This window comes from Panthera pardus, unplaced genomic scaffold, assembly GCF_024362965.1.
Source record: "Panthera pardus isolate Hobbes unplaced genomic scaffold, ASM2436296v1 HiC_scaffold_8, whole genome shotgun sequence".
Taxonomy (NCBI): Eukaryota; Metazoa; Chordata; class Mammalia; order Carnivora; family Felidae; genus Panthera; species Panthera pardus.
The window spans coordinates 59,433,447-59,446,378 of record NW_026527013.1 but is presented as its reverse complement, the minus strand read 5'-3'; the positions used below and the strand labels follow the sequence as shown (position 1 = coordinate 59,446,378).

At 45.8% G+C, this 12,932-nt stretch overlaps 1 protein-coding gene across 2 annotated transcripts in view; it reads right to left on the bottom strand.

The window, feature by feature from the left end:
* Positions 1 to 12,428, bottom strand: part of TXNRD3 (thioredoxin reductase 3) — a 62,716-nt gene extending 50,288 nt beyond the window's left edge. Inside the window, exons 1-3 of one of the 2 annotated variants that reach the window (XM_019430992.2) lie at positions 12,277 to 12,428; positions 2,986 to 3,046; positions 1,610 to 1,719 (exon numbers count right to left, since the gene is read on the bottom strand). In XM_019430992.2, the coding sequence (XP_019286537.2) occupies positions 1,610 to 1,719; positions 2,986 to 3,046; positions 12,277 to 12,315 (210 nt within the window). In that variant the 5' untranslated portion in view covers positions 12,316 to 12,428. Of the gene's footprint in view, positions 1 to 1,609; positions 1,720 to 2,985; positions 3,047 to 3,140; positions 3,160 to 12,276 lie in introns of those variants that run through there. The other variant, XM_019430991.2, reaches the window with a different exon arrangement.
* Between the last annotated feature and the right edge of the window lie 504 nt (positions 12,429 to 12,932).

Here is a 12,932-nt window from a genome sequence, read left to right as displayed (position 1 = left end):
GCTGGCTCTTGCACAATGTCTCTTGCTTGCTTGGCCTGCCTTTTGAGCAAAGTAGCTTGGGCGAGGGGTGCCTGGGTGGCTCAGCCAGTTGAGCGACTGACTTCGGCTCAGGTCATGACCTCCCAGTTCGTGGGTTCAAGCCCCGCGTCGGGCTCTGTCTGACAGCTCAGAGCCTGGAATCTGCTTCCGATTCTGTGTCTCCCTCCCTGTCTGCCCCTCCCCTGCTTGCACTCTTTCTCTCCCTCTTTCTCAAAATAAGTACACATTAAAAAAAAAAAAGTAGTAGCTTGGGTGAGGTTAGACGTTCAATGTGTGAGGTAACAACAGTTTTCTTTATGTGAAGATGGGAGCTCCATCCACAACGCTGGCTTTTGGCACACCAGGTGGCACCAGCTCATCCTGGGAAGCACAGTGGAAAAGCTACTTAACGATGGGACTCAGCGCGGGCCACACGGCCCCCGAAGGATGGGTGTCCCTGGAGGGGGACATTTTGGCACATTCTAAGAAGGACTCCTCTGGCCTCCTGACTTCAAGCTGCCCTTAGGAAACTGTGAATCCTAAGCATCAGCCATGCAAGGCAGCTCCTTTCATAAGAAATGGAATTGATGGGGCGCCTGGGTGGCTCAGTCGGTTAAGCCTCTGACTTTGGCTCAGGTCATGATCTCACAGTTTGTGAGTTCGAGCCCTGCGTCAGGCTCTGTGCTGACAGCTCAGAGCCTGGATCCTGCTTCAGATTCTGTGTCTCCTCTCCAAACCTTCCCTGTTCATGCTCTGTTGCGCGCTCTCTCTCTCTCTCTCTCTCAAAAATAAACAGAAAAAAAAAATTTTTTTTTAAGTGTAATTGAGAACTCTACGTTCCAGATTCATCTTCTGACATCTTCTCCAGGTTACAAGTGGCAAGACCAGCACTCCCGTAGGTGTTTAGGGATCTCTAGATTAAGGTACATACCTCCATGGGAACTGGGTGATGGCTTCTGGGACTAATGAAGCAGGTTGTTAATAGATAACAATGCTGATCATAGATTAACATACAATACAGACAATCTATTTTCCCAAGAAAATGTAATTTTAAATTACAATCTGAAATAGAAGTATTTAATCACTGACTACTACCACTTACATACATACATAAAAACTATAAGGGAACAGGATTTTAATAAAAGTAAGCAGTTATAGAATAAGGATCTAACTTAAAAAGAAACAGCAATCTGGGGGGCCAGGGTGGCTCAGTCGGTTAAGTGCCAGACTTCAGCTCAGGTCATTATCTCACAGTTTGTGGGTTCTAGCCCCGCATCAGGCTCTGTGCTGACAGCTTGGAGCCTGGAGCCTGCTTTGGATTCTGTGTCTCCCTCTCTCTTTGACCCTCTCCCACTCGCTCTCTCTCTCTCTCTCTAAAATAAACATTAAAACAAAAATGAAAAAAAAGAAACAGCAATCTCATCTATCACTACTTTCAAGATGATCTGAGAACTCTCTTACACGCTTTTCCATTTTACAACTTCCAAAAGACAAATGAATAGACTCCTAAAAGCCATTCTCACCCCTTTTGAATAAATGTGAAAACAAACTTTGAAGAAACAGCATTAAAAACATATAATACTATTATTACCTGGAAAGTTCGATCGCATCCACCCATATGCACTTTATTCACAAAAATATTGGGCACAGTTCTCTGATTAGTGATTTCTGACAGCACTTCTTGAACATTGGCCCCATCATCTGAAGAATAAAAACTTAAATATGTAAAAACATTGAAAGGGTTCCAAACTTTGGGGAGTTGAACAGAAGTGTTACAACACCAAACGCTCACATGCACACAGCCATAAAAGGTCAGTATTTACATATTTATATATTATATAACTTCACAAAATGATGACTCAAGAAGAGGAAACACCCATGTATTTTCAAAGGAAACAAAGAATAAAGGCAAATCTATAAATTCATTTAAAACAAATCCTTCTAAATTAGATTTTGATGCATTATTCAATGGCCATGCCAAGACAAATAGGTAAGAATCCTCTTTAAAGAGCAAATATCAAGATATAATCTGCTTCAACTGTAATAACTCAGAAAATACTTCCTATAATTGCATGTGAAAAATCTTTATGACCCACAGTCCAAGTGTATCCTCCACCCCGAAAAATAAAACAAGGCCACGACTACCTCTGACTCCCCTATTTGGTATACGCCGTAGAAAAGTCTCAAAGATTCAGGAACATCTCACTTGTTAAGGAGACATGGCTAAGAGGAGTTGGTGAAGTCTGGTGGAGGCAGAAACCAAACTGTTTTCAGTTCACCACCCTGGTTCCCACCCTTGCAGACCACATGTGTAAAGTGCTCAGTAAATATTAGCTGGATGGATGAGAGATGACAAGAATTCAAAAGCGTAAAGCTGAAAAGTTCCTGTGTTTCCCCTCATGGCTAATACAATCAGGAAGTAAGGGTAGTTTTTTTCATTTATAACAGCTTAATCTATTTTGCCAGAAAGTTGGCAGATACTTATGACATGCCTTGAAGGGTTTCAAGGTTAGCCGTTTATACATCTTCCTCCTGCTCCCTTCCCTCAAATATGAAAAGCATATAAATAAAAAAAACTAGGGGCGCCTGGGTGGCTCAGTCGTTTAAGCGTCCAACTTCAGCTCAGGTCATGATCTCACTTTGTGAGTTCGAGACCCATGTCAGGCTCTGTGCTGACAGCTCAGAGCCTGAAGCCTGCTTCAGATTTTGTGACTGCCTCTCTCTCTGCCCCTCCCCTGCTCACGCTCTGTCTCTCTCTCTCTCAAAAATAAATAAACATTAAAAAAAAATCTACACCCAATTATTTGTCGTGTAGTGTTCTATTTTCTGCATGGTTGAATGTAGACAAAGACGGCTCACCTAACCCAAAGAGACAAGAGTAAATTGAACTGAACAAAGCAAACGGCAGGTAGTTAGTCTTGTTGATGTTTATTACAAACAAAAGTATACACTACCCATCCTACTTACCAACTTGATCAAGTTCCAAGATATTACACTGAACGCCCAAAGAAGAAAACAGTTCTTTAACCTGTAACAAAAATGTACCTGGGTTTTACACTCAAGAAGATTCAACAGAGCTACAAAATATGGCATACAGGTGTTCGAAGTAGATGTCCAGTTACCTAATCGCAGTCAAAGTAGTATTTTAAGGTCCCTTTTCACCGTCACTTAACACCCTTCCCGCCCTCAGCCCTCCAGAGAAAGCCCAGACGTTCCACTTCCGGGACAGAGGCACTGGGAGCTTGGCAGAACCGCTCCCTGGTGAAACACCCACAACTGGTGAAAACTACTAAAGAAACAATCATTTAAAGTCTCTGGGAATTGTCCTAAGGGCACACAGCAAATGAAGCATTTAGTCAAGCAACTCTGGTAGATCAGAGTCATGACCCGCACCCTCCCGCCCCTGCTCCTAGGTCAGCTAGATAGAAGCTCTATTTCAAGTGTGAACAAGAAAATGAGGCTCCCTAATCCCTGAAATCCCTGGCACCAGAAGGGGCAGGCCACTGGCACTTCTTAGTCTCCCCACCGCTCGGAGTGGCAAAAGCCACCATTCGTGGAGAGTGTGGCTAATGACACAGGGGCTCCATTCCTCCCTTCTTTCACCCAGCCCCCACTCACAGATCAAAGGCTCTACCCCCGGCCAAAAATACTGTACAGCAAGGATTCGGGCTGGGAGAGGTAAGCCAACAAGACCAGAGGCTATAGTCCGCACCCAGAACCCCGCTCATAAAGCAGGGTTGTCACGCCAAGAGAATCAAGTCGCTGTCCCACCCCTAGGTCTGGAGCAAGGTCTCAGAGATTTTGCCCAGGGGAAGAGGTAACCTAAGATCAGAGAGGCCAAAGCTCTATCCAAAAGAAAGGACTTTATTTGAAATAGACTGGGGCGGGGGGGGGGGGGGGGGGGGGGGGGGGGGGGGGGTGGCAGGGAGGTCAAAGTCTAAAGGCACTCTTGAAAACAATGAAGATTCTGGTGGTAAGAAAAAAGGAGAAGGCTGGGAGCTTCCTGAGAGTAACAGACAATTGCAAGCCAGCAAGTTTACCAAAGAAAGCCAAGAAGCTTTGGCCAATAGCCCCTCTAGGGTCAGAATGAGTCACAAATAGGCTTCAAAAACTACCCCTGCAAAGGGGCCCAGACCTCACTGGACAAGAGCGTGGACAAGGCTTCGGCTCAGGTCATGATCTGACTGTTCGTGAGTTCAAGCCCCGTGTCAGACTTTCCACTGTCAGCAAAGAGCCTGCTTCGGATCTTCTGTCCTCCCCTCTCTCGGCCCTTTTTCTCTCACACTCTTTCTCTCTCTCTCAAAATAAATAAACATTAAAAAAAAAGGGGCGCCTGGGTGGCGCAGTCGGTTGGGCGTCCGACTTCAGCCAGGTCACGATCTCGCGGTCCGTGAGTTCGAGCCCCGCGTCAGGCTCTGGGCTGATGGCTCGGAGCCTGGAGCCTGTTTCCGATTCTGTGTCTCCCTCTCTCTCTGCCCCTCCCCCGTTCATGCTCTGTCTCTCTCTGTCCCAAAAATAAATAAAAAATGTTGAAAAAAAAAAATTAAAAAAAAAAAAAAAAAAGTTCACTGGCGTGCCTCAACATAGATTTAAACTGGCAAAAGAAAATAATTAGCATACTGGAGGATACATCAATAGAGATCGTGCAACCTGAAACCACAGAGAAAAAAGAAGGGGGGAAAAATGGATAGTGTCAGAGAAACATGTCAGAGAAACTGAGCACACCAACATACACAGGGTGAATATGAGAAAAAAAGAAAGAAGAAGGAAGTTTTTTGAAGACACGTCTAAAAATGTCCCCAATTTGATAAAAAACAGTAATCTACATATCCAAGAAGTTCAACAATCTTAAAGTAAGATAACTTAATAGGAAACGGGTCAAAGATCTACAGCAATGAAGTGTATGCCCAATGAAGAAAACACCGAATTTAAAATGGCAGAAAATCCTGCGGCATTTTTAATGGCCCGTAAGTCACCCACTCCTTGATGTTTCAAGGCACAATAAGAGGTGAGCAGCAGCCTGGGCCCCAGGTCCGTTCCACAAAATGGGGAGAGCACACAGCCCAACTGTGCATGTTCTAACTCAAGGGCTGCTTTAAGGATCGGTCTCTGTGATGCCTAACTCAGAGTTCAGATGGTCAAAGTGGCTGGGATCTTAGGCTAGTGGAAGCCATGAGGAGCAGTGGGGGTTACTCACGAAAACTGAAAATGGACTACAAATCTGCAGACAATTGGGGGAAGAAATTACAGGCAGGAGACTACAAGATAACAGCTAAGGTCCCAAGTAGAAGCAGGGGAAAGATTCTTGAGGAATTTCACACACCTTAAAGATTTTTTTTTTAAGTGCATTTATGTATTTTGAAAGACAGCGAGAGAGAGAAAGGGAGAAAGAGAGAGCGTGCACCCACGCACAAGCAAGAAGGAAAGGGGTAGAGAGAGAGGGAGAGAGAGAGAATCCCAAAAAGGCTCCATACTGTCAGTGCAGAGCCTGACATGGGGCTCGAACTCACAGTGAGTTCACGACCTGAGCTGAAATCAAGAGTTGAATGCTTAACTGAATGGGCCACCCAGGTGCTAACATACTTCAAAACAGCCCTGTATAGGGGCGCCTGGGTGGCCCAGTCAGTTGAGCATCTGACTTCGACTCAGGTCATGATCTCACGGTTCACGAATTTGAGCCCCACGTCGGGCTCTACACTGACAGCTCGGAGCCTGGAGCCTGCTTCGGATTCTGTGTCCCCCTCTCTCTCTGCCCCTCCCCTGCTCATGCTCTGTCTCACTCTATCAAAAATAAACATTAAGAAAACCAAACCAAAACAGCCTTGTATACAGGAAAATTGACCCCACGTGTGAAAAGCACAGACAGGTCCAGGGAAGACAAATGTCCAGAAAAGGCCTAAAAAGATGGCAAGACTTCATGCTGCACTGATTAGTGAAGTTCTCCCCCAGCATGAAGTCAGTCTGCAAAGACTATGACAGGTAGCTGTTTTATGCTGAATTTTCAACTAAAGATCATATGGATACAAAGAAATAAAAGAACACGACCCATTCAAAGGAAAATACAAATCTCCAAAAACATCCTGAACAAATACAGCCTTCAGATTTACTTGACAAAGACTTTAAAACAACATTTTTTTAATGTTTTATTTATTTTTGAGAGAGAAACAGAGACAGAGACAGAGGCACAGGGAACAAAGAAAACAGACAAACTGGATCTCATGAAAATTAAAAACTTTTGTGCATCATAGGACACTATCAACGGAGGAAACTGTTGAGTTCCACTTGCAAATCACACACCTTGTAAGGGATTCACATCTAGAGTATATAGAGAACTCCTAAAAGTCAACAACAACAAATAACTCAATTTAAAAACTTGACACAGCACTTGAATTGACATTTCTCCAGAGAAGATATTAGCCATTATCAAATGGCCAATAAGGACGTAAAAAGATAGCCATCAGGGAAATGCAAATCAAAACCACAATAAGATGCCACTTTGTGCCCATTAGGATAACTATTATCAAAACAAAAACAAAACAAAACAAAAAACAGAAAATAACAAGTGTTGGCAAGGATTTGGAGAAACTGGAAACTGTTGGTGGAAATGTGAAATGGTGTGACCACTACGGAAAACAGCGTGGTAGTTCCTCAAAAAATTAAAAACTGAACTACCATATACACGATCCAGCAATTCCCTTCTCCGCGTATATACCCAAAAGAACTCAAAGGAGGGACTCAAACATCAATTTGTACACCCCTGTTAACAACAGCAACATTCACAATGGCCTAAAGGTGGAAGTGACCCAAGTATCCTTCACTGGAGGAATACATATAATGGATTATTCAGGAAAGAAATTCTCTCAGGCTACAACGTGGAGGAACTTTGAGGATGCTGTGCTCAGTGAAATAAGTGAGTCACAAGAGGGCATATCTTGCATGATGTCACTTATATGAGGCAACTAGAGTGGTTCAATTCATGGAGAGGAAAACAGAATGGTGGTTTCCGGGGCTCGATGGGAAAGGCAATGAAGAATTTAGCTGGGGAAGATGAAACAGGTTCTGTGGACAGATGGCAGTGATGATGGTTGCACAGTAATGGTTAAAACAGTAAAATTTATGTTATATATATGTTACTGCCCCCCACAAAGCTGACAACGGATGTATGAAATTTTAACACACAAACATATGGATTCAGGACTGGGGAAACATGGCTTAAAGTTAATTTGGGGAAGAAGTTTAAAACCTCAGGGCGCTTCTGTGGGGCACCCAGGTGGCTCGGTCAGTTAAGCATCTGACTCTTGGCTTCAGCTCAGGCCGTAATCTCACAGGTTGTAAGTTTGAGCCCTGTGTCCGGCTCCCAGCTGGTAATGCGGAGCCTGGTTGGGATTCTCTCTCTCTCCCTCTCTCTCAGTCCCTCCACCACTCGTGTGTGCGTGCTCTCTTTCTCTCTCTCTCTCTCAAAATAAATAAATAAATAAATAAATAAAAATCAGGGCGTTTTTTCCACTGTAGTTTGGGCCATTATCCTAACAGTAACGTCTCCACTCATCTAGCTGTTTCCACAGTCTACTCTTCATACCATTGCCAGATTTCAAATCACAGACCTCTTCACTCCTCTTCCCAAAAGACTGAGATGACTCTGCCCACATCAAGTCCACACTTACCTAGGAGCATTTTAAGATCTCCTCCATATGACTTTAAGTGTAAATTTCCAGCCATTTTCCAATTTACTCTCCTGATTCCTATCATATCCCCTCCGTTCAGCCACACACTAATTTTCATTTCAGCATCTCCTACTTTTGCTTATACTAATTCTTTGGCTAGATGCTCTTTTTTACCTACAGATATCCAATGTATCTCTCAAGAAACAGCTTACATACAATTTCCTGAAAATTTTCCAATCCGCCACACAAGCGATTATCTTTGCCTCTCATTCCCTTTTTTTTTTTTTTCAGTCACTTCTTGCAGGACAGGAGAGCTGGCTGATTACTGCTCATTGGACTATGAGTTCTCAGTTTATTCATTTTTGTGTTTCCACAACACTAAGCTCCCATAATGCTTGTTGAGTAATACTAGTGGCCCAATCAAGGAAGAAACCTCTCTGCTTGATTCCACACAGATGTTGAATAAGGTGTCCAATTTGGGGTGATACATTTCAAAGGTTCATAGTCAAACTTTTGTACAATCAAATTAGTGAAGGGTCAAGTATACAGATAAATGATATGAGTACATAAAGAAAATGGGCTGGGGGCACCTGGGTGGCTCAGTCAGTTGTGTCCGACTTCAGCTCAGGTCCTGATCTCACAGTTCCTGGGTTCGAGCCCTGCGTCAGGCTCTGTGCTGACACCTCAGAGCCTGGAGCCTGCTTCAGATTCTGTGTCTCCCTCTCTCTCTCTGCCCCACCCCCACTTGTGTTCTCTCTCTCTCTCTCTCTCTCTCTCTCAAAAATAAATAAAACATTTTTTTAAATAATAAAAAAAAAAAAAAAGTGGGCTGCCTGGCCAGGTAAGAAAAACGCTGAGAGAAAATACCAGAAGATCGATCATTCAAGTAAAAGCAGATTTCCTTTTTTTTTTTTTAATTTTTTTAATGTTTTTTATGAGAGAGACAGAGCATGAGCAGAGGAGGGGCAGAGAGAGAGAAGGAAACACAGAATCCGAAGCAGCTCCAGGCTCTGATCTGTCAGCACAGAGCCCAAAGTGGGGCTGAAACTCACAAACCATGAGATCAGGACCTGAGCCGAAGTCGGAAGCTCAAAGGACTGAGCCACCCAGGAGCCCCAATTGGCTCAAGTTCTAAAAAAAACTAACAATCAGAGCTATACAATTATGTAATGGGACTGAAACTAGTTGCCACATTATTGGAAGTGTTGACAAACACAGGATGCAGGATCATTTGTCCTAAGATTTTCTTCATCAGCAAAGGTTCGACTAGAATGATCTAAGACCATTTATTTATTCAATGCACGTTACATGCCTGACACTATTCTAGGCCCCAGTGATACAACAGTGGACAGGTACCTTTCTGATCACTTGGCCCTTTTATAAGCTCCAAAGGACAACTTAAAAAGAGCAGAGATAGAAGGCAACGCCTGGAAACAGATCAATGCATACAGAAGAACCTGATGGTCATGATGAGTGAGCATTCAAAGTAGCACAGAAAGGGGACGCCGGGGTGGCTCAGTTGGGTAAGCCTCTGACTTCAGCTCAGGTCATGATCTCACGGTTCACAACTTCGAGCCCTGTGTCAGGCTCTGTGCTGACAGCTCAGAGCCTGGAACCTGCTTCGGATTCTGTGTGTGTCTCTCTCTCTGCCTCTCCCCCTCTCATGCTGGCTCTCTCTCTCTCTCAAGGATACATAAACATTAAAACAACAACAACAACAACAAAGTAGCACAGAAAGGATGGACTCTCCAATAAATGAAACAGTGATTATCTGGTAAGTCATAAAGAAAAAAACCAAACTGGATCTCCACTCACATCATCAGCATCAAGTACAGGTAGAATAAAGGTGTGAGAAGGTGTCAGAAGCATGCTCCAAAACTTTCAGGAGCTAAAACAGGAGAGTATCTTTATGACCTCGGAGGTAGAAACAGGTTTCTTAAAGATGATACAAAAAGCACAAAGGAAAAAGAAGTGACAGACTCAACTACATTAAACTTGGCAAATTTCAGTTAGCTGAAAAATCTCACAATCAGAATGAGAAGAAAAGTCAAATCTGGAAGACTGCCAACACATATATCCAAAGGATCAGCACCCAAAATATACAAAGAACAGCTACGAATCAGAACAAAAATAAACACCTGACAGAGAAATAAGCATGAGATGTGAATTTCATAGAGAGGAAACCCAAATGACCTGTAAACACACGAGAAGATGTTTACCTTATTGGGGAAATTGAAAATTAAAGTCACAGAAAACTACCATTTCATAACTGCCAGAATGGCGATCATTAAATGTCTCAACAGTTGGCAAGAACTCAGAACAAGGGGAACAGTTATATACTGCCAGCGGTATAATCACTTGGAAAAACGTCTTGGAGTCACTTAGGCAAGGTCAGCTTCAAGATACCTACTCTAAGATAAGTGTTACATACTTGCACATAGCTTACTTGCAAGAAAAGGCACAGCTGTACTGTTTTCAAGAGCAAAATACTAGACACAGCACAATCAATAAAATGTGGTATGATTCATCCTAAGGATTACAGATATGAAAATTAACAAACCACAGCTGCAGATACTAACACGCATGAATCTCTAAAACATAACTGCTGAGAGGAAAACTGCAAAATAATACATATGTATGATTTCTACTTTCATAAAGTACCAAAACAAGCCAAATGCAACAAAATATCATTTAAGGATGTACATGTATTAGGGAAAACTGTAAAGCAAAGCAAGGAATTTTGGACAGTGGTAAACCCCAGTGGGGCTGGGCTGGAGGGGGAGGGAGGAGTATGTTAATAAAGGGAAACCTCACTAAAATGTAGTTGGGGGGTTCAGGAGGGATAGCTCTCACACCCTACCACTCCCCATCAATTGCACACCCAACAAGAAGGAGAAGGATCTTGCTCAGACACTATCACTACCCCAGCAGAAAGAAGAAAGCCTTTCTCAGCCCCAGGGAACAGCCTAGCCAGTACAGCCAGTGAAAAGCCATCATGCTCGGAACCCCCAGTTTACCCCAGAGGACTTTTTGTTTACAATGGCCCTGCCAATCTCCCCCTTCCTCTATAAAAAAGCAGCCCTCTCCTCTGTTCAGATTTGCCTATGATTTTGCCTGTGGTTTCATGGTAGTTTGCTTGTCCTGGACTGTAATTCTGCTCTTTTTTTTATTATTTTTTTTAACGTTTATTTATTTTTGAGACAGAGAGAGACAGAGCATGAATGGGGGAGGGTCAGAGAGAGAGGGAGACACAGAATCTGAAGCAGGCTCCAGGCTCTGAGCTGTCAGCCAGACTTGGGGGCTCAAACTCAGGAGCTGTGAGATCATGACCTGAGCTGAAGTTGGACGCTTAACTGACAGAGCCACTCAGGTGCCCAAGACCATGTTTTTTCTTGTTTGTTTGTTTGTTTACTGTTTATTCTTGACAGGGAGAGCACGAGATAGAGAGAGAGAGAGCGCGCGAGCGATAGCGCGCATGAGCAGGGGAGGGGCAGAAAGAGAGGGAAACAGAATCCGAAGCAGGCTCCAGGCTCTGAGCTGTCAGTAGAGCCCAACCCGGGGCTCGAACTGGAAAACCACGAGATCACAACCTGAACTGAAGTCAGAGGATTAACCAACTGAGCCACCCAGGCGCCGCGGGCAGTTTTATTTTTAAGGTTAGCAGTAAGGATTGGAAGAGGCATCCAAGGTTTCCAAAACACAAGTGTTTCATTATCCTTTAAGATGTATATGCATGACGTACATGTTTTATGAAACAATATAAGGCAGTGTAAACCTGAAAATAAACCTGAAAAACATAGCTTATAATTTGATAAACCTAACCTAATAGTTTATGTTTTTTCATATTCCATGTATTATTATTTCAACTTTTTGATAATATGCAGTTCAAAGTACTGAAAGTCCCTGTTTGTACAGATGGGTTTCTCTTACTTGGGTTCGTTTCTACACGGGTCATTTTTCCACTAAAAACAAATGTGCCCAGAAAAACAATGCTGTATTCCCAGCTAGCCCAACGAAAGTTAAGGCAGTGGGCAAGACGCTGAAATTACCCATCACCTGGTACCATCCTCGCACCCTTCCTTACGTTCAAGATGTGACAACCAAGGTTAGGTGGGGTTCTGTAACCTGGTCAAGGTCACGCAGTTAGGAAGTGGGATCTGAATCCAGCTTTAGTCTACTCCCACGTCCTGGCCTCTCCCCACACCACCCTTTCACCAAGCAAAAAGTTTGTGGAAATGCCTTTATCTCTCCAAATAAGCTCTTGATAAAGAAGCCAACGTCAGGCTCCACAGGCCGAGTCCCGAGAACAAGTATTGACTCCGAGGCCCGGAGTCTAGGAGGTCGGCCGCGTGGCCGTCTCTCCCGCGGTGCCAAAGGGACCAAGCCACGGGGCCTGTCACCACCACCGCCGAGACCGCGCGCGGCATCCCGGCTCGCGTCCAAGGGCCGAACCGGCTGGCGCTCTGTCCGCAGGGTCGCGGAAGGGATGAGCTGCCTGGACCCCGGGAGACCCCGCTTCCCCCGAGCTCCCACGCCCCCAGCAGCCAGCCGGCCCGACCCCCCAACCCGCCGGCCCCGCCCCCGCCCCGCCTACCCGCGTGCAGTGCGGACAGTAACTCTTGCTGAAGATCATCACTCGGTTACCCTCGATTAGGCCCAAGAGGCGGCGCCGCAACTCCTCGCGGGCCTCGGAAGACGAGCGGCCGGTGCCGGGAGACGACAGGCGGGCCCGGCGCCCCGGCGGCGAAGACACAAGCACTCCGCGGACGCTGCCCAGGCGACGGTTAGGGGCGGTGCCCACCTTCACCGGCCCCGGCGAGGTCTGCGCCCGCGGCGGCGGTGGTGGCGGTGGTTGCGCCAGGGCCTCGGTGTCGCTCCCGGCCTGGCCGGACCTGCTCAGGGACCGAGAGGCTGGCGGCGGCGCCAGAACCGGGCCTGGAAAGGGGGAACCGTGAACACCGCCCACGCCACGGACTGACCACAAGTTAGCCTGACCGCCGCTCGCGCCGCCCCGCCCCCGGCGCCGCCCCGCCCCCGGCGCCGCCCCGCCCCCGGCGCCGCCCCGCCCCCGGCACCGCCTCCCCCCCCCCTCCCCCGGCCCCGCCACGCCCCCGGCGCCGCCACGCCACGCCCCCGGCGCCGCCCCGTGCCTGCGAACTAGGCCGCGCCCTACCGCTGTAGGGGAGTCGCTTGACCTTCCGGAGAGGTTAGAGGTCAAACCGCCCATCCTCAGTGTCCATTTTGTATGCA